This window comes from Lutjanus erythropterus, chromosome 12 (genome assembly GCF_056507025.1).
Source record: "Lutjanus erythropterus isolate fLutEry1 chromosome 12, fLutEry1.hap2, whole genome shotgun sequence".
NCBI classification, from domain to species: Eukaryota; Metazoa; Chordata; class Actinopteri; order Lutjaniformes; family Lutjanidae; genus Lutjanus; species Lutjanus erythropterus.
This window is the reverse complement of record NC_139328.1, coordinates 8,483,191-8,508,550: the sequence shown is the minus strand read 5'-3', so window position 1 is coordinate 8,508,550 and position 25,360 is coordinate 8,483,191. Positions and strand designations below refer to the sequence as shown.

The 25,360-nt window shown below is 44.1% G+C and overlaps 1 protein-coding gene across 1 annotated transcript; it reads left to right on the top strand.

Annotated features, from left to right (window-relative positions):
• Positions 1 to 430: 430 nt before the first annotated feature.
• On the top strand, positions 431 to 25,355 carry LOC146317557 (uncharacterized). Its single transcript, XM_084731588.1, has 41 exons — positions 431 to 678; positions 2,115 to 2,375; positions 3,104 to 3,364; positions 3,488 to 3,748; positions 4,856 to 5,116; positions 5,199 to 5,459; positions 5,627 to 5,887; positions 6,621 to 6,878; positions 7,200 to 7,466; positions 7,686 to 7,943; positions 8,029 to 8,292; positions 8,858 to 9,118; positions 9,231 to 9,488; positions 10,576 to 10,836; positions 10,924 to 11,181; positions 11,680 to 11,949; positions 12,043 to 12,300; positions 13,215 to 13,475; positions 13,606 to 13,866; positions 14,627 to 14,887; positions 15,574 to 15,828; positions 15,919 to 16,185; positions 16,318 to 16,578; positions 16,890 to 17,156; positions 17,274 to 17,540; positions 17,716 to 17,979; positions 18,077 to 18,340; positions 18,864 to 19,121; positions 19,206 to 19,466; positions 19,978 to 20,235; positions 20,357 to 20,617; positions 20,837 to 21,094; positions 21,429 to 21,692; positions 21,775 to 22,038; positions 22,161 to 22,430; positions 22,550 to 22,810; positions 22,922 to 23,182; positions 23,272 to 23,562; positions 23,697 to 23,933; positions 24,036 to 24,086; positions 24,578 to 25,355. Exons 1-41 carry the CDS (start codon positions 468 to 470, stop codon positions 24,847 to 24,849), a joined length of 10,485 nt encoding a protein of 3,494 aa, XP_084587714.1. The 5' UTR covers positions 431 to 467; the 3' UTR covers positions 24,850 to 25,355.
• The last annotated feature ends 5 nt before the right edge of the window (positions 25,356 to 25,360 follow it).

Below are 25,360 nucleotides of genomic sequence, written 5' to 3'. Positions count from 1 at the left end.
AATTTCCCGCATCAAACCATTGTGAAGCAAACTTTTGAAACTAATAGCTATAATATGTAACATTTCTGCTTTAAAATGTCTAAAAATGCTGAGTTGTCTACTTACATTATCCTAATATTTCCAGTTCAATCGCAGAGAAATCTGTAATTTATGCAAAGTAATGTTGGATTTTTTGCTAGCTGTTGCTAGCTACTTGTAACAACTTGTGAAGAGGGAAGTCAGCACATGTGACTAAGAATAATGTGAATAAAACTTGAATATATTCTACTTTTGTTATTTTTTTAATGTCAGAGACCCCAAGGAGCAGGTTTTAGTTTCTATAATCAGTGCAAGTGCTTTCATTACTTATTAGCAATATTATTGAAATTTCTTAGTTATGTTTCCAGTGATATTTATTTTGTAACCCTTTTCCCTCAGCTATAAACCCTGTGACGACCATCTCCGTGGACTACAGCTGCTCCAGCAGCATGGTGACAGTAACTTGGGATTTGGTTTTCGGCGCCAACATGTACAGGGCCACGGCAGTCGATGGTACCGGCGAGTCCCGTAACTGCACATCAGCTTCCACCAGCTGCCAGATCACCATGCTCAAATGTGGCGAGAAGTACCTGGTTCACGTCACAGCCATCTCTGACGACTGTGAGAGCACCTCCAACGCCTCCACCTTGTTCGAGACAGGTGAGTGCAGCACCTGCACCTGTGGAAACGTGGCCTGTGTTTGTCTGCTATTACTTTTTTTAATTCTTGTATCGTCTCCATCTTCCCCTGTGTCTCATCACCTGGTCTGGACATGTTTCCCACATGTGTGCACACACCTTCTCATTTTACTACTATACGTTCCCTGAGCTCTTTATCTCAAACTGTCCCCATAAGTCTGTCCTGTGGGACGCTGATGAGGTTCCTCCCATGGTGTCCTATACACTTTTCTCATGCCGAGTGGCGCAACACACCCTCTCATTAGCCACCGAGACCTGCCATCCAACACCAGTCAATCTAAAGCTCTTTACAGTCTATTGAAGTCAGGGAGTTATCTCAAAGGTCAGCTATGGTATCAGTCTGGAAAGTGAAAAGGAGACACACACACACACACACACAAATGCAACCCGCCCAGGGAAATAATCTAATGTCTAGCACACACACCTGTTTACTCCAAAGAAGTTGTGAATGCAACAAAGAGTTAAATTACAAAAGGAGTCAAATCTCAGGTTCCTTAGATGATATTTGTGAACTTTCAAACAATAGAGGGTGAATTTCTAGCCCGAGAATTTTCTGCAAATACTTTTAAAAGAGAGATGGTGTAAAATGCAGAAAGAATTTACAATTAAAATGTTCAAAAGAATGAACGAACATTATCAACAGCATATGAAGAAGTAACAGCTTGTTTTGTCACAGATGTCTACATATTGTGCTATCTGCATATTGTGATATCCACTGAAGTTAGCATGCTAACCGACATGTCCTGTCTCATGACACTCATAATAAACCTAAATAAACTCACTGGGGCACAGAAAGAAATGAAATATTCTTACACCTATTATAAGAATATGCAGTGTAAAAGGGGCATTTGTTTTGGGAAAGGGTACATTCAGCACTCACTCCCAGGTCACATGACTCTGCAGTAGTCACGGGTATCTTTCAGCTCCGATAGAGACGTAGAGACGTGAGTTGTTTTTGGCAATGGCACCTCTGTTAGTAACTGCTGCTGTTTCTTTTGCTTTTTTTGACTCGGTGCTCATCTTTGGTCTAGCAGCTGTAAAATGGTGGGTAAAATGCTATTTCCCTTATTCTTCACAGTAAAAGTCCCCTGTTGTTTTGTTATCTAAAAGCATTTATTATGAAACAGCAAAATCAGGAAATGTTGGGTTTCCATCAGCAGTAACATAACTCTTACCCAGCTGAAACTAAACTTTGAACCACAGAGATTCAGTTAGAAGCTACAAAAGTACTGAGAGCTAAACAAAACTTCTTTCTCGCTGCTCTGCATCATGACATGAGTCTCAGCTTCTTTTCTCCACATTGAGTCAGACTGGGGACGTATTCCTTGCCATCCTTTGCTTTCATTCCCTCACCATTATCTGTGCTTTAATGTCTAATCCTCTGCCTCATTCCCACAGTCCCCTGTGCTCCAGCTAATCCTCAAACCCTCCACCAGTGCTCCAGCAATGTGATCGTCTTCAGCTGGGAGCCCACCAACAACACCTTCTACTATGTGGCAACGGCTGTGGACAACACCGGCAAAAAGACTGAGTGCAGGACGCCAGACAACACGTGTTACTTCACCAACACGGGCTGCGGGCAGTTCTACACGTACAATGTGTACGCCGTCAGCTCTGGATGTAACAGTGAAGTCAGCCGATCTGAGTTTGTCCGGACTTGTGAGTAGGATTTGATTTTTTTGGGTGATATTCTACAATTTTCAAAACCAACAATGAACTGATCCTCCTACCAAATATAATAAGTAATTCCATTAAAAATTCAATAATGATCCACACCGTCACAGAAAGAGAAAACTATGAAACTTTCTCAATATAATGACTTACAATTTCAAAATAATGAGAATATTTCTCAAAATAATGACAGTATCTCAAAATAATAGCTTAGTATATCAAAATAATGACTTATTATTAGAAAGGTTCACTTAATTTTGAGAACCTTTTTCATTATGATGGCTTAAAGAATCTTTTTACTAATCTTGGCAGAAATGTGCTTCCATTAGTAGTAGTGCGATGCACAAAACGTTTTATCTCTGACTGACTGACTTGATTTAATAACTGATGACAGCCATAAAATGATAAAACCTGATGTGCATTATCACTGTGATATATTAAATATAACTAATCATGATAACGTGGTAAGTATTAGTATATAATACTATTATTACTTATTATTAATACGTATTATTAAGTATTAGACTTAATACATTACCGACATACTGTTCTTGTTATGACATAACACCTGTTTGGTATAATTATGGACTTGAAGTAAGAAAATAAGTTTTAGTTTTTAATGTCTACATGGAATTGATGTGGCGTATTTCCAGTATCTACTTGAGGAAAAGATGAAAGACGAGAGAAAAAGTTCTATTTTCTTTTGCGTCCTCCAGCTCCTTGTCTACCTACAAATGTGAAGACAGCAGCTCAGTGTCACTCTGACATGTTGATCACCACCTGGGACTCCGCTGCTGGAGCTCTCTCCTACACTGTGGAAGCACAGGGGAACACCGGAGAAACCTACAACTGCACCTCCTCCTCCAACAGCTGTGCGGTGACAGGGGTCCCCTGTGGCGAGCACCTCAGCGTGTGGATCGTCGCCTCCAATGACAACTGCAGCACTAACAAGGTGCTGGGAGAAGCTGCTCAAACTGGTAAGTACTGGGATCTCTGGAGGACACATGATGAAAGATATGATACCAGTGATGCTCTGTTATTCTGACTCTTTAATATTAATTGATCTTAATTGTAAACTTTCCATCCCTCCCTCCCTCCAGTTCCCTGCACCCCCACCAATGTCTCGGCATCAGTCGACTGCAGCCAGGATTCTGCGAGAGTAAACTGGACATCGAGCATCGGTGCCATATTCTACATTGCCATTGCACAGGACACAAATGGAAACACACACAGCTGCAATTCAATGGGCACCAACTGCCTGCTTGAAGGCCTGAGATGTGGACAGAATTACACTGCCAGCGTTATTGGCAGCAATCTGAAATGCAACAGCAGCAACAGCCATGAGGTCTCCTTCAGGACGGGTAGGCCAGAGGGTTGGATTACAACAAAGATTTTCTTCTGGCAGAATATATTTTAATTAGTGTAAAATCACCTGGAGATAAGAATCATAAGTCCTCTTCCACAGAGTCCGCCGCCATGTTTCTAAAGTAGTAAAGAAACAGACAAACTGGCTCTAGATTGGACCTTTCATGGTTTTTGCGCATCTCACACTTGCAGTCTGCAAACTCACCGCTGCTGTAATTGACCAATAATAATAGAAATATCAGCTGTAATAATATCCGATTTGACAGATCATGTCAAAGCATTTGATTTGAATTCTTAGGCAAAATGCTCTATAAGCACCAAAGTATATTTGCAAAGCTTTTTTATGTACTTTACTAGAAAAAATATACAGCCATTTGAAGAGTCAGAGCTGTTCTTTTTTTTGTTGTTGTTTAGGTTAAAGCTGTGGAATATAGAATCTATTATACATAACATTTCTGCATTTAAATGTCCAAAAACGCTAGACATCTTATGTATTTTGTTGAGTTGTGTTCTTACATTATCCCAAACGTTTCCAACAATCTTCAAATGCAAAGAAATAAGTAATTTAATTGAGGTAATATTATGTTTCCTGCCAGCAGTTGCTAGCTAGTTGCTATAACTTCTGGGAAAACACGAGACACCCTGGATACGTTAGAAAAGTCAAAAAGGAAGTCTGCAAATGTGACTAAATGTAGCGTGAATAAAACTTTAAAATTAGCTCGTCATGTCATGTCCGATGTGTGTAAAAGTGAAGATCAGCTCCCATAATCCCTAGCAATTTCATCAAACTACAGCTTTTGTTATTGTCTGAATGCGATAGAGACCCCTAGTGGCAGAGTTTAAATCATCTATCTTTGCTCACTATATCTTAACCTTTCTTATCCTCAGGTGTCCATAAATTACAGGGTATATGAACTTCTTTTTTTTAAATACAAAAATATGAAATTATCAGTTATCTTATCAGCTGCAGGCACCGGCAGGAAAAAAATGATAAAAATGATTTGCGCGAACTTTAAATTCTGGCTATTAATCTACTGCACCTCCTTTAAAAATGTCAGATCCACTGCACATCTAATCAACCGAATCCTCCATCTCTCCATCAGCTCCTTGTCCTCCAACCAACATTGAGGCCTACAGAGACTGTGACGCCAACCACGCTCTGATAGTCTGGCAGAACCATCAGCCCACAGGCCTCTACACAGCAACCATAAAGGATCAGACCGGGGCTCAGCTCACCTGCACCAGCAACACCTTAAATAACTGTAAAATCACCTCTCTGCCCTGTGGCAGGAGATACAACGTCACTGTCAGCTACAACGATGGAAACTGTGCGTCCACCTCAGCACCTGCCAGCATGGACTCAGGTAGTGAAAGAAAAATGCAGAACAGTTTGTCATTGGAAAAATCCTCAATATTACAAATGACTCATGATGCCTCCTGTTATAGTGCCGTGCGGTCCTGAAAATGTGTCAGCCAGTGTGGCGTGTGCCACCGGTGAGCTGACGGTGAGCTGGAACATCTCGGTTCCTGCAGAGAACTACACCACCATCATCTCCAGAGGAATGGGTCAGCCTCTGCACTGTAACTCCACAGAGACACAGTGCACCACGGGGGGCTTGCTGTGTGGAAACTCCTACGTGGTGGTCGTCTTCTCCGTCACTGGGACGTGCTTCAGTCTGCCGAGCTCAGAGGTCACAGTGCAAACATGTAAGAAACGCAGGCTGATTATCATTCACCATGTTCCCATTGTCACACAGAGAGTGACGTCAGAGGAAAATGGCTGCTGTGTGAATTTGTTGAATTAAGGATGCAGCCACAGCACTGGGACTTCCTCGAACGCAGTCTCAAACTTCCTAATTTTTATCTCCCTTTAGTACCATGTCCTCCCACAAACGTCACAGCTGCACGCACATGTCCTCCGGCTCCCGTTCCTGTGTCATGGGTTGCTAGTGACAGCGCCAAATACTACACTGCTGTGGCCGTGAGCGGCAGAGGTCACAGGTCAGAGTGCATGACCAATGCAACGTCCTGCAGCCTCCCTGGACTCCGGTGTGGGGAGGTTTACACCATCGGTGTTTCAGGAGCTGATGACAACTGTACAGGTCAACTGAGTGACACTGTCTCTTTGAACACAGGTAACACAACACAATAACATGGAGCTTAGTTGGGAGATTTTTCATAAAAAATACTTAAAGGGATAGTTTGGATTTTTTTAAAGCAGGGTTTGATGGTCAGTGTATTACCTGCAATAGATGGCGATTGGCATCTACTGCAGGAAGATAAGTAATTTACTACTATGGACAGGGTCAACACCTTAAAAAGGCCAACCTAGAAAAAAAACAACATCAGCTTAATTGTGCACTATATTTAGAATATTTTCACCACTTTCCTTTGCCATCATTCATCCTTTTCCAACAGGAAACAGCTGTTATATAAGCCAAATATCACTCTGTCCAAACTTACCAAACTCCATGGGAAAAATCTGTAATTTTACCTCACTGAACATGGAAGTTGCTGGTCTACCACTGCCTCAATCTGTTAGCTTTTTTGTGTTATATTGTGTGACTTTGGTGAAACTGAACTAACCCTTCAAAACACTGAAGCTGGTGCCTCTGGAGAGAACAATATTTGGCTTATATAATGCTAGTTTCTTGTCAGAAAAGGCTATGTAAAGTTAAGCAGATACAGATACAAAAAAGACGTCTTTTTGCACCTGTAGCAGGTAATACACTGACTATGGAAAAGTACCTTATACAATCTCAAAATCCTAACAATCCATTTAAATTTAAGTGTTTTAACTCTTATTTAACAATCATTCATAGAGACTTCATTAACAGTGGTTGATGTTTAACTTGTCTCCCTCTCCAGCACCATGTCCCCCCGCTAATGTGTCCAGTCAGCTGATGTGTAGCGCTGGCTCTGCTCACGTGTCCTGGGCGCCCAGCATGAACGCAGTCAGCTATACTATGACAGCCACCAGCCTGAACCAGACCACCACCTGCACCAGCAGCAACACCACCTGCACGCTGACTGACCTGGTCTGCGGCCAGGCGTACGACATCCTGGTGTCTGCCAGTGATGGCACCTGTATCAGCAACCACAGCGCCCCCTACAGACAAGACGAAGGTACTGAGAGAGAGGTCGGACATCTTCTGCGACTGACAATCACTCTAATGAGAAGCAGATTGATATTTTAATTCAAGCTGGTTCAAATAAATACTTAAAAAGCTGCAAACTGATTTTCAAAACAGTGTTTTGCACAGCTGCGTATCAACAGGAATAAAGAAAAAGAACAAAAGTAAAAACAAGCTATATCCCATTTGACTCCAGGAAGTCACCCCCTGTGCCCCAGTGCATATCACCCAGATATCAAGCTATTACTGTAATAAATACCATGACAGAGAAATACCTTCTTGACTGTCTCCCATAATGCTCTTTCTCTATTAGTACCGTGCGCTCCAGTGAACGTCACCACCAGCCTGTTATGTGGCACCAACGACTTGACGGTCAGCTGGATCCCCTCTGCTGTGCCTCTCGACTACAGCGTCACCGCCGCGCCGCTGGCTGCAAACATTAGTTCAGTCACCTGCGACACTCGCCATGCCAACTGCACCCTGAGTGGTCTCCAGTGTGGACAGACGTATAATGTCTCTGTCAAAGCTTCCTCTGGCAGCTGCAGTGGACCATACAGCCACCCACAGACTGTTCAGACGGGTAATAAAGATGTTGATGATGATTTTAGTTTGCAGTACATTTCAGTAGTAATATGTCCTTAATTACCTCTAAGAAACTGTAATAAGGGTGTCATAGAGGGTCTAATACTGTCAAATAAAGAACCAATTTCTTAGTGCACTGAAAAATAAAGTGAAACCTTTCCATGAGCTATATTTTGTTACTCAGATTTATCTCATGCACTGTGTTGTCTTCTTGCAGCGCCCTGCTCCCCTCAGAGTCTAACAGCAGTCACAGACTGCAGGTCAGACTCTCTCCAGGCCTCCTGGAACGCCGCTCCTGGTGCTACCTCCTACACGGCGACGGTGACGGGCCCCAACGGCTTCTCTGAAACCTGCTCCTCACCGGGCCTCACATGCTCTGTCTCCGGCCTGCAGTGTGCCAGTCAGTACACCGTCACAGTGACGTCAGAGGATGGCCGCTGCACCAGCTCACCCAGTCGAACTGTTAAGACCACAGGTAGTGTACATTTTATGTAAATCAAAAGCATTTTATTTTTTTGAACACATCATGAGACACATCTTCTCTCTACCTCTTCCACCAGGACCATGTGACCCTGTCAACGTGACCAGCGTCCTCCAGTGTGGTTCAGATAGAGCCACGGTGTCCTGGCAGGCTGCTGCCGGGGCCGTGGCCTACACCGTGCTCGCCAAAGAGGAAAACTCTCAGCATCATACGTCCTGTAGGAGCACTACAACGTCCTGTCAGCTGAACCAGCTGCAGTGTGGAAAAGTTTACAACCTGACCGTGACGGCTGAGGACGCCACCTGCAACAGCACTGGAAACATCAGCACAACCCTGATGACAGGTAGGAGAGAGGGAAACCGGACAGACTTAAGCTTAAAGGGATGGTTTGGATTATTTGAAGTGGGGCTGTATGAGGCTTTTATCCAGAGTCAGTGAATTAATTGGCTGTCCTTCTCTCCAAATCCACCAGACTCCATTACAAAAAACAGTAATTTTGCTGTGCAGAACACAGAAGTTGCTGTTCTACATTCAGTGTTTTAAAGGGCTAGTTCGGATTCACCAAAGTCCCACATTAACATGAACAAGTTTACTAATGGAGGCAGTGGTAGTCCAACAACTCCCATGTTCTCTGAGGTAAAATAACTGATTTTACCGGTTGGGGGAGAGAGAGCAATATTTGGCTTCGATAACAGCAGTTTTCCATCAGAAAAGGCTGTCTGATGGCAAGGTAAAGCATCGAAAGAAATTCTAAAGACAGTGTGCACTGATCTATACAACCCCACTTCAAAAACTTCAAACTACCCCTTTAACTTAAAAGTGCAAAGAGAAAATAGATTTTCATGTCTTTAAAAACACATTTACCTGTAACACCTCTGACCCTTCTCCCTGTCATTTCTCCCTCTCAGCTCCTTGCTCTCCCTCAATTCAGAACAGCACCCTGATCTGTGGCACCAATTCTTCGTCTCTGTCGTGGACGCCGATGGCCGACGCCACAGGTTACGTAGTTAATGCAACAACTACAAACGGGCACACGGTTTCCTGCAGCTCAGCCGCTGCCACGTGCACCCTGACAGACCTCATGTGTAGTGAAACCTACACGGCCACCGTCACTGCACGGGGGAACCAGTGTGACAGTGCACCGAGCTCCAGAACCAACATTACCACAGGTGAGTGTCGGCATGTAAGCATGTGTGATATGAGAGCCATAAAAAGAATTTTTTCTTGGTTCCATGTGATAAACCTATGTCTATGTTCTGCTACTTCTGTGTTCTCTTTCAGCCCCGTGTTCTCCAACTATCACATCTAAGCAATTTACATGTGGCACCAACACAGCAGTGTTCAGTTGGACGGACCCTGCGGGACGCCTCGGGTTCACGGCTCAGGTGGCAGGAGAAGGCTACCTGGTTAAGTGCCAGACTGTAAATACCAGCTGTCCGTTCCAAAGTCTTCCTTGTGGCTTGGATTTAAATGTAACAGTCGTGGCTGAAGGGGCGCAGTGCAACAGCCTCCCAAGTGTCAGTGAATCTCTTGAAACAGGTAATCCTTTCTGCAATGTACTGTCCATAAAAATGCCCCAAAAAAGACCAAATGATCCAACAGATTGTTACAGAGATACTGGAAAAAGATGGTTTTAATATTAGCCTTGATTTACTGTTCTTTGTGCAACTTCAAATGTCCAAATTTGGAGGATGTTCTGTCTCTGTCTGCACATTTTGAATTGATTCATGCCATATTTAAAAAAAAATATATATATATATATATATATATATATATATTACCCAGTTAGCTTAGCTTTGCATAAAAACTGGAAATGGGGAGAAAACAGTTGGCCTCTGTCCAAAGGTGACAAAATCCACCTACCAGCACCCCAAAACTCACCGATTAGCATTAGCGCTAGTTATGTCGTCCAGCATAAACCACCTCATAAAACCACAAATTTCATCTTTGGTTTTTGTATGTACAAACAACCAACATATAATGTTTTAATTAGTGAGCTTGGTGGTTTTGTTATCTTTGTACAGAGCCAGGTTAGTTGTTCTCCACTGCCTCCAGTCTTTGTGCTAAGCTTAACCAGCAGCTCTTTTCCAACTTCATATTTAGTGTACTGACACGAGAATCATATCAATCAATGTCATCTAACTCTGGCAAGAAAGCAAATTACTGTGTTTCTTAAAATGCAAATGCAATGCAAAAACAGTATAATTTCCACATTAAAATCCTTAGAAATGAAACTACTCCCACTACCTCATGAAAAAATGTCAAAATCTATGAACATGCAAGTTTTGTTTGTGTCTAAAGTTTTCTTGCTGGACACAAGAAGTCGCCTCCTTCACTATACAGTCAGTTCTCTGTGTCAGAGCTGTCAAATCATGCTCATATTAAAGTCAGATTTTCAGTGAGCACAGAGAAACCAGACTTTCAGGAGATGAATGTGAAACAGCCTTCAAGCGTCAAACTCTTCTGCACAGTGAAGCTCAAACATTCAACTTTCAGAGCGAGAGGAAAAACATTTTTGAAGCGAGGGGGACTTTAAATGTTGAAGCTCACTAAATGTCCATTGATGCTGTATGTTAATAACTTATTCATGACCCTGTCTTTTTTTTTGCTTCTTTCTGCTCTGCAGTCCCGTGTGCCCCGCAGAATGTTAGCGCCGCTCTGGTCTGTCTCAATCACTCAGCCCTGGTCTCATGGGTGGGAAGCCCCAGTGCTACAGGGTACAATGTGACAGCCGCGGGCCTGGACGGACACACGCACCACTGCCAAACCAACACTACCAGCTGTCAGCTATCTGACATCCACTGCGGTGAAACCTACAGCATCACGGTCACACCGTACTCTGAGACATGTCCAGGACACCAGAGTGCAGTTTACAACTTTAGAGCAGGTGCAGAAAGACTTGAAGCTGGACAAATGTTATTACATTTCTGGGCACAGAAAAAATCATTCAAACCATTTCTCCTCTTATTTTCAGGTCCTTGTGCTCCTACAAATGTCACAGTGTCTCCAGCATGTGAGGACAGCATTGTCTCCTGGTCTAATGTAACAGGGGCTGAGATGTTCATAGCAACAGCAACTGCAGCTGATGGCCACACTCACACTTGCAGCTCAAATTATTCGAACTCATGCAATTTCACTGACCTCCACTGCGGGGAAACGTATGCTGTTACTGTTGTGACGGTGGACAGGGGCTGCAGGAGCGAGCCGAGCTCCGCCGTGCAGCTGAGGACAGGTGAGAGGAAACTGAAATGAGGAGATTTTCAGTCTTTAAGACTGAGTTGCATTAACAAGGATTATTTTTATGTATATTGCAAGCATCAGATTAAATTTAATTCTGTTGCACCAAAATTTTAAACTGTGATCCAGTATTAAGTTTAACCTTACACTTGCCATCAGCCAGCAAATCCAAACCTTTTGTTAAGGAATATAAAAATTTTTTGGATACTTACAAACTCCCAACGGCAGTTTTTTAATTGTAATGGGAAGGCAAGTGTCTCCATATTGATAAATTTCAGTTTTCATCACTAAACTTGTATTTACTCTAGATTCATTTTGAATTGTGCAACAGAGCTGTCTAAACTCTAAACTCTGATCAGAACTAATCTCAGGTTAAATGAATCTTTGTTGGTGCAATCCAGTCTAATGGGATTTAATCAAAAGAAAGTCAAAAATATTGAAACATAGATGCAAAATTTATACAGAGAGTCACTTTTCTTTTCCATTTCTCTAGCTTTGTGTCCGGCTACTAACTTGACGGGCCAAGTCAGCTGTGGTACCAACACACTGACCCTAACGTGGGACCAGAGTCCGGTGTCCGGGGCCACCTACACTTTACAAACTGAGATGATGGGCGGCTCACTGCCTCCTTCGGTGCTCACCACCTCTAACACCTCACACACGCTGACCAACCTGCTGTGTGGACAGAGATATGCTTTCCGCATCGCAGCGCAGGATGGACACTGCCGCAGCAGCTACAGCCCGGCCATAGAAATAAGCACAGGTTGTGTTTCCATGGCAACAGGTTAACAGTTTTACCTGCTGCAGTAGAAAAAAAAATCATAATCTAAAATCAGTTTTCCTCCTCTTCCTTCAGCCCCTTGTCAACCAACAAACCTCACCGCCCGTGTGGACTGTGGGACGAACAGAGGGAATTTCTCCTGGGCCGAGGCGGGTGGAGCAGCTTTCTACACCGTCGAGGTGACAGGAGAGCACGGCCACGTAGCGTCCTGCTCCTCCAATGACACCTCCTGCGCTGTAAAACTACACTGCGGCCGGTCATACTCTGCTTCGCTGGTGGCTTCCACTGAAAGCTGCAACAGCAGCAAACATGCCGACATTCATTTTGACTCTGGTAAGATTTAAAGACAGGCTGAACATACAGCTACACAACAATCATCACAGACAACCTTCTTTTACTTATATATATTTTTATTGCTTCCAAACCCAAAGTAGATAACCACATTATATTAAACAAACAAGATCCCATGCATATAAAAATAATTACTTTAATTAAGTTTAGTTTAGATGCACAATAAAGATATAAAATATACAACCAATAAAAAAGGGCAGTAGCTGCAGTACAGGAGAGGAAAGAAGCCTTAAAGGATTATTCTTATCCAGCCCCTATAAAAATAACATTGCTCAGTAAAATGAACACAACAAAGCAAATAACAAACAAATAATAAAGAACAATTAACACAAACTTCCTGTGAACTCAAGACACGTGAACAAAAGAAAAGAAAGAAAACAATAAAACAAACCCAGAATAAACAGATGTGTGCAACCAACAGAGGTGTCTTACCTTAAGGCTCAAGGTGAAATGAGGAATTTCTTTAACTGTAAAAGCTTGCAAGTAGGATCACAATTTATGTGTCAGATTCAATGAATTCCATGTGGACCTCTAAGTTAGATTTTTTAAAAATTGGTGTCTTGATGTACGACAAATGCAGTTACGGTAAAAATGTTTTTTATGTTGTATAAGAGTGAAACATTGCTAATGATAATGATAATAATGAAATACACATGTAACTAAAGTAAAAATGAGGAAAAATAAAATAGGACTCATGATGAACACATTGATCACCAGACACTCGTATTGTATTGTATTGTAGTATCGTATCGTATCGTATCGTATCTTATCGTATCGTATCGTATCGTACCTTATACCACTTGACTGTTGAGTCTTTTGAGGGATCTCAGTCCATGGAGAGCACGTTGCAAAAATATAATTCCATCTGTAACCTGTGATCAAACTCCGTCCCGCAGCTCCCTGTCTCCCAGAAGATGTCGTAGCCGAGCTCCAGTGCAACACCAATGTGATGAATGTAAACTGGACACAGACCCCCGGCTCAGACAGCTACACCGCCTGGGCCATCAGCACTGACGGACACAGAGCCTCCTGCAACTCAACGTCCAGCTCCTGCTACATTCATGATCTGCTGTGTGGAAAGGTCTACGAGGTGGCCGTCACCTCCTCCTCTGTTCACTGCACAATCATAGCTGGCTCTGACTACAAGGTTCAGTCTGGTCAGTGCAGCTCTTTTGTGTGCAAAACATAAACATAAACATAAAATCACTGAAACGAAAAATTATGTCTGCTGAAGGGTACATTATTTGATTGTAATTGAAAGTTCGCTCCTCTTTCACCCTCCTCTAGCTCCCTGTAAACCTGAGAACACCTCCGTCGAGCAGAACTGTAGCAGCAACGTCATGACAGTGAAGTGGAGCCAGAGCAGCACAACACAGAACTACACCGTCAAAGCCCTGTCTGCTTCAGGTGTTAACTCCACCTGCGACTCCACTGAGAGCAGCTGCTCCTTCCTGGACCTGAGCTGTGGTCAACTCTACACTTTCACTGTGACGGGACACACGAATGTGTGCAGGAGTGAGATGAGCACCCCTATAGAGAAGCTCACCGGTACACTGAATAACTTTTTACTTTGGCAAAGGAAAAGTTCAACATTTTTGGAAATTCTTGGCAGGTGTTAGCTGACAGGATTGATACCACTTTCATATGTCTGTGCCTTAAATATGAAGCTACCGCTAGCTTAGCTTAGCATGAAAACTAGCAACCAGCAGAAATGTTAGGAAGTTACTGCACCCAGCCAATTCATAGAAGTTTAATAGTTCAGTTTTTGTATGGATTAACTAAACAAGATAGTTGAATTTGTGAAATCTGTAAACAAGATAGTAATTTTCCCATCTTTGTTTTAAGCTAAGCTAAACATATCTTGGCTGTAGCTTCATAGTAAGTGAAAATGGCATCAATCCTCTCTTATCGAACTCTCTATTTGCTTTCTTTGAGAGTAATGACTGGAAACAGGGGGAGTAATTGCAACCAGCAGAGATGTTAGAGGTTACTGCATACAGCCAAGTCATATCATTTTCACACTTAATTTTTATCAATTAAACAAACAATATATAACAAGTTAATTTGTGAGCATTAGAGGAACAAGGCTAGCTGTTTCCCCCGTCTCCAGTCTTTGTGCTAAGCTGAGCTAACCTCATATAGACTGTAGCTTCATATTCTAAACGAGAGTGGTATCAGTTGTTTCATCTAACTCTCAAAGAAAGCAAATAAGTGCATTTCCCAAAAAGTTTAACTATCCCTTTAACTCTAAACTATTTCCCATTTTCACTGATCTCCTCTTCTCATCTGCACCTCTCTCCTTTTCCAGCCCCATGTCCTCCCACCAACGTCTCAGCTAAAGTGAACTGCACTGCGCGTAATGCTCTGGTCAGCTGGAGTAGCGCAGCTGCTGCCACAGGCTACAGCGTCCTGGCAACCTCCACAAACGGACACAACTCCTCCTGCAGTGACATGGGCACGTCCTGTAACCTCAACAACCTGCTCTGTGGACAGGAATACTCTGTTGTTGTGGAGGCGATGCATACTGGCTGTCCTGGTCCTGCAAGTGCTCCTGTTACGTTCATTACAGGTATGACTATACCTCAGATCTCGTGGTATTGATTCTTTTTAACACAGCATCAAATCAGTCATATTAACCTGGTCAACACAGAGTGACGGTAATCATCCCTATTACTGGCAGAAAATCTAATATATTAGTCTATTAATGAAACAAAAGTGCAAAACACTTGGAAAATACTGAGGCCAGGACATATGAGACAGACACCAAGATGAGCTGACAAAGGAAAGAGGGAAAAACAGACTAAATACACAAAGAGGCTAATTAACTGATGAAACACAGGTGACACAGAAAACAGGCGGGAAAGAAAAGGTGAAAAGGTCAAGCAGGGTTGCAGATCGAAAGAGTCCAAAGGCAAACAAAATCCAGAGGACCAGGCAGGAAATCCCAAACTAAAAGTCCCAATCTCTCCAAAACACTGGGACGAGGTCATGAAGCTTGACGCAGAGACGAAGACAAACTGGCAAAGACATGAGGGAAACAAAAACACTAAATACACAGGCTAGTTATCAAATGAAACGCAGATGACTGACAGCAAGCTGGAAAAAGGACAAAGACAGGAATTGAAGTAAGCAAAGATAAATGAGGAGAGTCTCTTACAAAATAGAACAGGAAATAACTGAACTGAAACCTAACACCATAACAAAATTATGCCCCAGATCTTAGCCATAGTCTCATCGTGGCATTTTGGTTTGCAGAGCCCTGCACCCCCATGAATCTCTCGGTCCACTACAACGTGAGCGTTACCCAGGTGATGTGGGAGGCAGCAAGAGGTGCCAGATTTTACTCTGTCCAAGCTGTGACTGACCAGGGCTCGCCGATCACCTGCAACACCAACGACACCAGCTGCTACCTGGACGGCCTGCAGTGTAGTCAGATCTACAACATCACCGTGACGGCACGCAACCAGGCCTGTGACAGTGAGACCTCTGAGATCTATCGCCTCATGACAGGTTAGTGATTGATCGGGAGAAAAAGGTGCCTGAAAATAGTACGTATTGGTTTTTTCAGTTTTTAAATGTGTGTTTTTTCTTTTTATTCAGTACCCTGCCCACCTACCAACGTTCAAGCCAGTGTGGTGTGTGAAGACCTTAAAGCGACAGTCTCCTGGCAGCAGAGCGCCCTCGCCGTGGGTTATGTCGCCTACTTTGACAACCAGAATGGACACAGCACTTCCTGTGTTGGCGCAGACACAGATACCCAGTGTGTTGTCTCAGGACTGACATGTGGCACGGCGTACAACGTCTGGGTGAAGGCACTGGGGCAGCAGTACAACAGCTCCGACAGCGCAGTGGTCTCTATTACATCAGGTAAAGACAAACAGCGCTTAATACGTGTCACATACATCAACAAAGTTTATTGTGAGGGAAATATGAGCAACTTTTGGGGGACTTTTGAAGTTTGTAGGTCTGAATGAGTCATATTCTTCTTAACCCCCACAGGTCCTTGCCCGGCGAGCAGCATCGAAGCCATGATGGACTGCGAGGCCGACTCCGCTACCGTATCCTGGCAGCCCAGCGTTGGAGCCGTGTCCTATGTTGCTGAGCTCAGAGCCTCGTCAGGCCACATGACCAGGTGCAACACCAGCCACACCAACTGTGAGCTGAGCCCCCTGCAGTGCGGAGAGGCATACAAAGTCGCCGTGACAGCTCTGGGAGATACTTGCAACAACACTGCTGAACTGGCAGAATACCTCATGACAGGTACAGTATGTTCACCTGTGTGTGTTTTTGTAGCTTGTCAGCCTTCGACCAACCATTTTACAGCCTGTAGACAGCGAGGAGTAGAGCCAAGTCCAGATGAAATTTCAAGAGCACCTAGCTTCAGTATTGTGATGGATTACACAGGATAGGTTTAGGTTTTACCTGAAGAAAACATGATTGGATTTTGATTTCAGACCACAAAAAAGTATTGTTAGGTAAGTCCACAGTATAAAAGGTGATGTGATCTAAATGGCTTAAAAAGACATTTTTCATTTCATCTCAACTTTATCATAACTGCTTTGTCCCTCCAGAGCCGTGTGTCCCCACAAGTCTCGCCGTCGACTACAATGTGAGCACTGCTCAGGTGACGTGGGGAGCAGCAAGAGGTGCCATGTCTTACTCTGTCCAGGCTGTGACTGACCAGGGCCTGACGGTCATCTGTAACGCCACCAACAGCACCAACCCCAACTGCTTCCTGAACGGCCTGCAGTGCAGTCAGATCTACAACGTCACAGTGATGGCACACAACCAGGCCTGCAACAACACTGTGAATTCTGACCCCTACCGCCTCATGACAGGTTTGTCACCTGATCGGGGAGAAATGCATCACTATTTCACTACACAGAGGTCTGACTGTGTGTGCAGCATTGTTCTTCCCCGATGCTTAAATGTGTGTGTGTTTTCCTTTCATACAGTACCCTGCCCACCCACCAACGTTCAAGCCAGTATGGTGTGTGAACAGCTTACTTCAACAGTTTCCTGGCAGCAGAGCGACCTCGCTGTGGGTTACGTCGCCTACTTCAACAGCCAGAATGGCCACCGTGCTTCTTGTGTCGGCACAGACGCAGACACCTTCTGTGTCGTCCCCGGACTGATGTGTGGCACAGTGTACAGCGTCTGGGTCAAGGCCTTGGGACAGCAGTACAATAGCTCTGCCAGCACAGTGGTCTCCCTCACATCAGGTAAACACATACCGAGTAAAAATGTCAGTTTTTTTTTATTTGGTTTTACTTTGATTTCAACATCTTTTTATTTGCAAAGAGTGAACAATAGCCAGCACCAATAAGTAAGCATACAACCAAAACCCAAAACACTGAGTTTCATCCCATTCTCATTCATCTCATGTTCCGTCCCCAGCTCCTTGTCTGCCCAGAGAACTTGAGGTGGAGGTTGACTGTACCTCTGACGGTGCTGCCGTCGTGTCCTGGAATTCCACTTATGGCACAGCTAACTTCTCCCTGACAGCCATCGTCAGTGGGTCTCTTCAGACTCTGTGTGAAACACAGCAGAACAGCTGTAATGTGACAGGTCTGAGCTGCGGGGAAACCTACAACCTCAGCCTCACCGCCAGCAACCAGCAGTGCAGCCTCACAGCGCCGATACACGCTAACCTCACCACACGTGAGTTGACTGTTTAACAGTAAATCCTCACAAGTGGCACCTGTTAGCTGGCGTGGCTTTTGTTTAATCAAGATTTAACCCTTCTTCTTCTTCTCAGGTCCTTGTCCTCCTCGGCGTGTGGCTGTCGACCTGCAGTGTGGCTCCCGCACCGCAGTCCTGTCCTGGGAGGAGAGGTCCGATGTTGAACTGTACAGAGCGAGTGCCATCAAGGCATCAGGAGGGGCGGAGCATGAGTGTAACTCTACAGGCTCCACCTGTCAGTTTCCTGGTCTGGACTGTGGAGAGATGTACAACTTTACTGTAACGGCACACAGTCAGGGCTGCTCGAGCCAAGCCAGCAGCACTGTGTTCATCCAAACAGGTACTGCAGAGGATAAACAGGCTTATTAAAATTAAACTTAGGTATTTTCATTTAATGACTTTATCCTCCATTTCACAGAAAAATATGGTACTTTTTACTCCATTTATTTTACATTGACAGCTAAAGTTACTTAACAGATTTACAATTTCACACATGAACAATCTGATTATTCTATAAAATATGATTCAGTGTTATAAATTAAATTACTCAACAGTAAACAAAGTAGTTAAATTTAGTTCCTCCTCTATCAGGCGTAGAGATGAACTGTCCCTTTAACCACCTCGGGTGCAAATAGCATTGCTTGCTACTGACTGCTGGCAACTAATAGCATCTGCCTTATAAAATAGTTGCAGATGAATTTTGTGTCCATTTATTAATCAATTATTCAACTATTTGTCTCAGCTCTTGTAGTATTTCTACTTGTACTTAAATAAAGGAAGTGAGTACTTGTGCAACTACTTGCTCCATTCAAGTATTAATCATCTTAATTGTTTTTCTACTTTTTTTTTTTTGCTCCTCTCAGAGCCCTGCCAGCCTGTGATTGTGTCTGCTCAGGCGCCCTGTAACAGTGCAGAGGTCCAGATCTCCTGGCATCAAGCCGGCGGTGTTGTGAATTACTTGGTAACAGCCGCAGGAAGCCTCGGATACGTGGAGAGCCACAACACGACCCAGACCCTCCTGTTGGCTGCTTTACCGTGTGGACAGGACTACAACGTCACTGTACGAGGACGAGGCAGCAAGTGTGACAGCATCCCCAGCAGCCCCGCCTTCTTCAAAACCGGTATGATCTCACATCTCACACCACATAACACACATTTCTGTGTGTATATTTGACTGTAGTTTTACCTCCGTCCTCTCCCCTCAGCTCCCTGCGTCCCTCGCCACGTCACGACCTACGTACAGTGTCAGTCTGACATGGGCTCAGTCAGCTGGGGGCCCAGCGACGGCGCTGAAACATATGTTGCCGTAGCAACTGGGCTTGATGGCCACACCCACCAGTGTCTGACCAACAGCACAACCTGCACCTGGAGCGACCTGCACTGTGGAGAGGAGTACACTGTTGTAGTGAAAGCAAAGGATGGCAACTGCACCAGTCCGCCCAGCAACAGCTCTGTCATCTATATGAGTACGTTACACACAGTTTGTTAAGACAGTAACCCTTTATTTTACTGGTCTGTAATCTCTGAGTCATTTCTATGAAGTTTCCTACAAAAATATGTAATTTTGTATCATTCACAAGGGAAATAAATTATTGGTCTTTTGAGTTAGTGCCTTGACATTTTCATATATTTCATCTAAAAAGCCATTGATTTCAGAATGTGACTTATGTTTATATTCAACACAAACTCAGCATCAATAATCCGTGAGCAGTAAGAATGTCATTATCTATTTTTTGTTTAAATAAACTGTCAAAAATTATTATCAGAGGTGCCGAGATATTGTTTAAACAAAAAAAAAACATTATAAACATTTCTGGCCAAGACTGGCCAAGGCGTTGGCTACACATACGTGATTAAATCATTCATAAATTCATAAATAACTCTATTTGCAAATGGGTGAGCCGTCAGAAGCGGCTTTCTGACTCACTTATAGTTATACGAACTAAATTCACTTTCTAACATTATGTTTCCTTCCAGATCCCTGTGTGCCCCAGAATTTGTCTGCCTCTGTGAACTGCGATATGAAGGTCGTTTCTCTGAGCTGGGACGCCAGTAACGGGGCGAAGTCGTACACCGTGTCAGCCGAGGCAGGAAACAAAACAACTGAGCTCAGCACTAATGTCACCACAGCTCACTTCTCCGAGTTCACCTGCGGACAAAACTACAGCCTCACAGTGACGCCAAACCACCAGCACTGTCCTGGCACCTCCAGTGCACCAGCATCCATAGAGACATGTAGGTTATAAAACACTTATGACAGGTATTCAAATAATGATAGTTTAAGTTTAACAAAGACGTACATATAAATTAATTACTAGAATATAATAGATAGAAAAATTAACTCATTGTCTCTCAGGGCCGTGTCCACCCACGGGAGTCTCCACCATGCAGGACTGTCTCTCTGGCATCGTCATGGTAACCTGGCAGGCCAGTAATGGGTCAGACTACTACACAGCCACCATGCAGACGGACACCGGCATCTCAAGCATGTGCATGTCCGACAGTAATGAATGCAGCGTCCCCGGCCTGACCTGTGGGCACAACTTCTCCGTGTCAGTCACCGCCTCCAACCAGCAGTGTAACGTCACCTCCACCCACACCGCCAGTCTGCAGTCAGGTGAGGTCCACACACGAACATGAAATCTGACCATATGGGATTAAACATGCTGACATCTTCCTCATAACAGATGATTGTTCAATGTGAAACATGTTAAATTCAGTATTGTCACATTAACTATTGCTGTGCTTGCATTCTTCATCATGGTTAAGTTTTTTACCCATCATGCTCTTCCTAAATTGTGACTGACCCCTCTTACCATCTGCCCCCTCCCTGCAGTGCCATGTGTTCCCACTGATGTCTCCGTGGCGATGGACTGTGCCAACAACACTGCCCTCGTGTCCTGGTCTGCCAGTCGGGGTGCCGTACAGTACTCAGTGACAGCCCACAATAGCCACGGCAACGTCAGCTGCCAGGCCTCTGACCTCAGCTGTCGCCTCGACAACCTCCTGTGTGGTAGCCGCTACACAGTTCAGGTGGTGGCCACGGATGATAACTGCTCTAGTGTCCCAAGCCAGGCGCTAACATTCAACTCAGGTGAGAGAGCGAATATGGAAGCAAATCTGTTTCACCAGATTTTAAAATTTAAACGCAACTCAATTTCTTGCACTCATATTTTTTCTTGCATTTGAATTATATATCTGAATTTTTTGGCCTTTAAATTCAATTCATGCTCATTTTCAGTTTTGTTTTTCAGTGTTCACAAATTCTGAATCAAAATTATAAAGAAAAAATAAAATATGCAAAAAATTCAAATAATATATATTCAAGTTGAGCAATAATAAAATAATATATTCTTATTTTATATTATAGAAAATGTTTATAATATATTTAGAACTTGAAGCTGATAAAACTGTCTCTGTATTCACAGCCCCGTGCCCGCCTCAGAACGTGAGCGGTGAGGTCAGCTGTTCGTCAAATGACTTGACAGTTTCCTGGGAGGCCATCAGAGAAGCTGACCACTTCTTGGTTTCAGTAATCACAAACAACGGAGGCACCATCGAATCATGCAACACCACAAACACTGCATGCGCCATCAGCAACGTGACCTGTGGAAACACGTTCAGTGTTCAAGTCACCTCAGTCAGAGGCTCCTGCCGCAGCCGCCCCAGTCAGACCCACACCGTCCAGTCAGGTATGGAAACTTTAAAAACCGTCCGTCTTTGGATAAATTCGTCCATCCGGTCACCAGTTTAACTTTGATGTTTACTTTCTAGCTCCATGCCAGCCACAGGGAATCAGAGGCAGCCTCGACTGCGTGACCAATTCTGCCTGGATATCGTGGAACGCCACTCCAGGGGCAGACAGCTATTTTGTGTCAGCTGTAGGTGGAGAGGACCACACAGCCAACTGCACCACTTCCTCCAACACCACCTGTGAGGTGGAAGACCTCGCATGCGGCGTCCTGTACAATTTCAGCGTTACTGCTAAAAACAGCAAGTGTGAGAGTGAGCCTAGTGCCACCATCGCCTTGCAGACAGGTAACAGAGTTCTGACTTAAAGCAAAATGCTGATAATACTTTGTTTTATGTCCGACCCTGAGTGAAACAAAAATTCACACCCGCTGCAGTGTCAGCTGATGAGATCTGTCTCTTCCCCCCAGCCCCCTGCTCCCTCGCTGGTATCACAGCGGTGCCTCAGTGCCACAATTCCTCCATCCTCGTCATGTGGGAGCTGATGGAGGGCGGCGAGGGAAACACTGTGTACACGGCCACAGCAGAAGCCAGCGACCACACCCTCCTATCCTGCAACGACACCGGCACTAGCTGCTACCTCCATGGAGCCCGGTGTGACCTCCATTACACCATCATCGTTTCTGCTTCATCAGACCAGTGCAGCAGCATGAGGAGTCCACCGTACAGAATTAGCATGGGTACACAGATTTCTGATTGTTTTCTGTCATGCATGTAAAATCTTTTTGTATGAGGGGTTCCGATTCCAATCCAAGTGAACTGCTGTTGATTTCCCCTGACTGTCCTCCTCTCTTCACAGAGCCGTGTCCACCCACAAACGTGATGGTCAACACCTCCTGTGAGCACCAGAGTGCCCTGGTGTCCTGGAGACCCTCTCCTGTTGCTGAAACCTACCACGTTGTCGCTCTGGGTGCAGACGGACACGTGCACACTTGCAACACCACCTCTAGTAACTGCAGCGTACCGGAGCTCCACTGTGACCAGCAGTACACAGTCTTTGTGACGGCCAGCCACGAGAACTGCTCCAGCAAAGCCAGTCACAATGTCACGGTCAACACAGGTATGTGTCCTTTAATACAAAAAAGATGGAGGATATCAGTGCGTGCACATACGTTGACCCAACATCAAATAATGTTAGTTTCAGCAGTTTGATCATTGTCTTTCTGCTCAGGTCCCTGCAAGCCTGATGGTCTGTCAGTTACATACCACTGCAACAATCAGTCTGCGCTGCTGTCATGGATGCCCAGAGACAACGCTGTGGACTACTACGGCTGTGCTCAGGCTGCAAATGGAGACATGCTGTACTGCCGCAGCACAAGTCCCACCTGCAATATCCAGGGTCTTGACTGTGGAACTTCTTACAATTTCTCTGTCCAGGCTTCAGACGGGACATGCAACAGCTCCTTCAGTGACCCCCTGCAGAGCGGAGCAGGTACAGGAGCTGCATGTTACTTCTCAATAGCTTTGTAATGTTTGCAATGAAACTGAATAACACATTAAATCCTCCTCTGTCTCCATAAGCTCCCTGTCCTCCAGACGGTATTGACGTGCAGCTGATGCCGATGCAGATGGCGATCCAGGTGTTGCGCTTTAATTGGACAGAGATCACCTGTAACAGCACAGAGTACCTGCTGCAGTTAACAGGAAGTCTGCTGGGAGACAGCCAGGCACAGTTCCAGCTCTCCTCCTATTGGACAAGCATAACGTACTTTGAGATTCCTCTCCCCTGCAGTTCAGAATACACTGCTACAATGAAGAGCAGGAACGCTGCTGGTACCAGCGACCCGTCTGCCCCTCTCAGTGGAAAGACAGGTAGACGGCCCTCAACATTTTAGCCACTTTTCAAACACTGTTTTTGGCTATTTTTGGTATTCACATGGAAAATCAGGACAATTGAAACAAAGTTTTCAGATGTTTTAACCAACTCCACCTTCTCCTCTCCACAGCTCCTTGTCCACCATCAGGGGTGGTGTACAGTGGTAACAGCTCCTTTGCCACAGTTTCGTGGAACGCGTCTGTGTTCGCCACCACGTACACGGTGTACGATAACAGCGTTACACCAAGATCTCAGCTATGCAGCACTGCAGGGCTGTCCTGCTCTCTGTCCAGCATTGCTTCCTCTAACCTGGTGATCACAGCCAGCAACGCGTACGGAGAGAGTGAAACCGCAAACGTCATGCATGGTAGGAACTGATGTGCATGTAGAAAGAAACCTGACACATTTTACTTTTTTTTTTTTTTTTTTTTTTTAAACAAATTCATTGATCTGAGCTTTTTCTCTTTAGTGACGCAAGGACGCAGGAGAAGAGATGTCAGTGAACAAAAGCAAGAGAATGGTGAGTTTGTATTTGTTAGAACAGATGTTACAAAAATGATGGTAGCATAATATTAAACAATTCTTAATTTTCATTATTTGTTATTTTAACCACATGTAACTAATTTTTAAGGACGTTTATATAATGAAATCTGTTTTTTAAAGGGTGAAAGGACTTTTGTCAGGGACATTTTATAATCCAGGTCTTTAATGATGTTTTTCATTTGCTAATATTTTAAAGCTAAATTACTTAAATATATTAGCTTTCATGCAATCTCATTCATTCCTCGTTTAGCCTATTGGTCTTAAAGATGCAATATGTAAGAAATTTAATTAGCAACATTCACTGAAATTAAATAAAAGTTTTGATATGATCTCAAAGACATTTATGTAATTAGTGCTGCAGGGATGATGTATTTTTGTAGGCTGACCTAGAAGTTAGCATCGCTCTGCTTCCCTCCACAAAAAAAGGAATGCCATGATCTAATACAAAACTGTTCTTTTCCCAAACAGGAGGTCTCTCAGCTCCCGTGTTGAACGTCTCACAACCGATATCAACAGTGATTTTCCTTGAGTGGTCTCAAGTAGATGCCGCGTCCCATTACAACCTGGTCAAGAGCAAGCAGGGCAGCTCCGGTGAACGCGAGGAGCTGACGGTGTACGGAGAGAGCACCATTATCACCGATCTGAGCCCGGACTCGACCTACTGTTTCACCGTGGAGGCCAGGGACTCGACCACGAGTGGACCAGAGTCTGAGCCCGTCTGTGTGCAGACAGGACAGTAGAAAAACAAAGCTCGGGGTGCGTGCACATCTCCCGATTCAAATGTGATGGTCTTACTGTCAGAGTGGCAGCACTTTTGACATTTAAGACACTTTTCCAGTTACTTGTAAGACACAACAATAACTTTAGATCTGGAAGAACATGGGATTAGTGTGGGTTGTTCTGACATTTACACTTCAGCTCACTTAGCATGAGTTACACAACTGGTTTACACAAGACGTCTTCCAAATGAGTCTTCGCCCAAGGATGTTTACATTCCTCTATTCTGTTCTTCAGTGAGGTTCGTCTTTTATCTGCTGTTGGTTGTGGTTATATATTTTATTTCTTGGACTTTGTTCCTTCTGCTTTTTATATTTTATTCACTTTTGTAAATTATATTTTAGCCATCATTAAAGGTAATATATCAGGAAGTGTTTCACATGTTCAGAGTATTTTACTTTGCCATTTCTGAATGTATATTTAATATGGAAATTATTTTCAGACTATTCTAATAAAACTATCAAAAATAGTCTG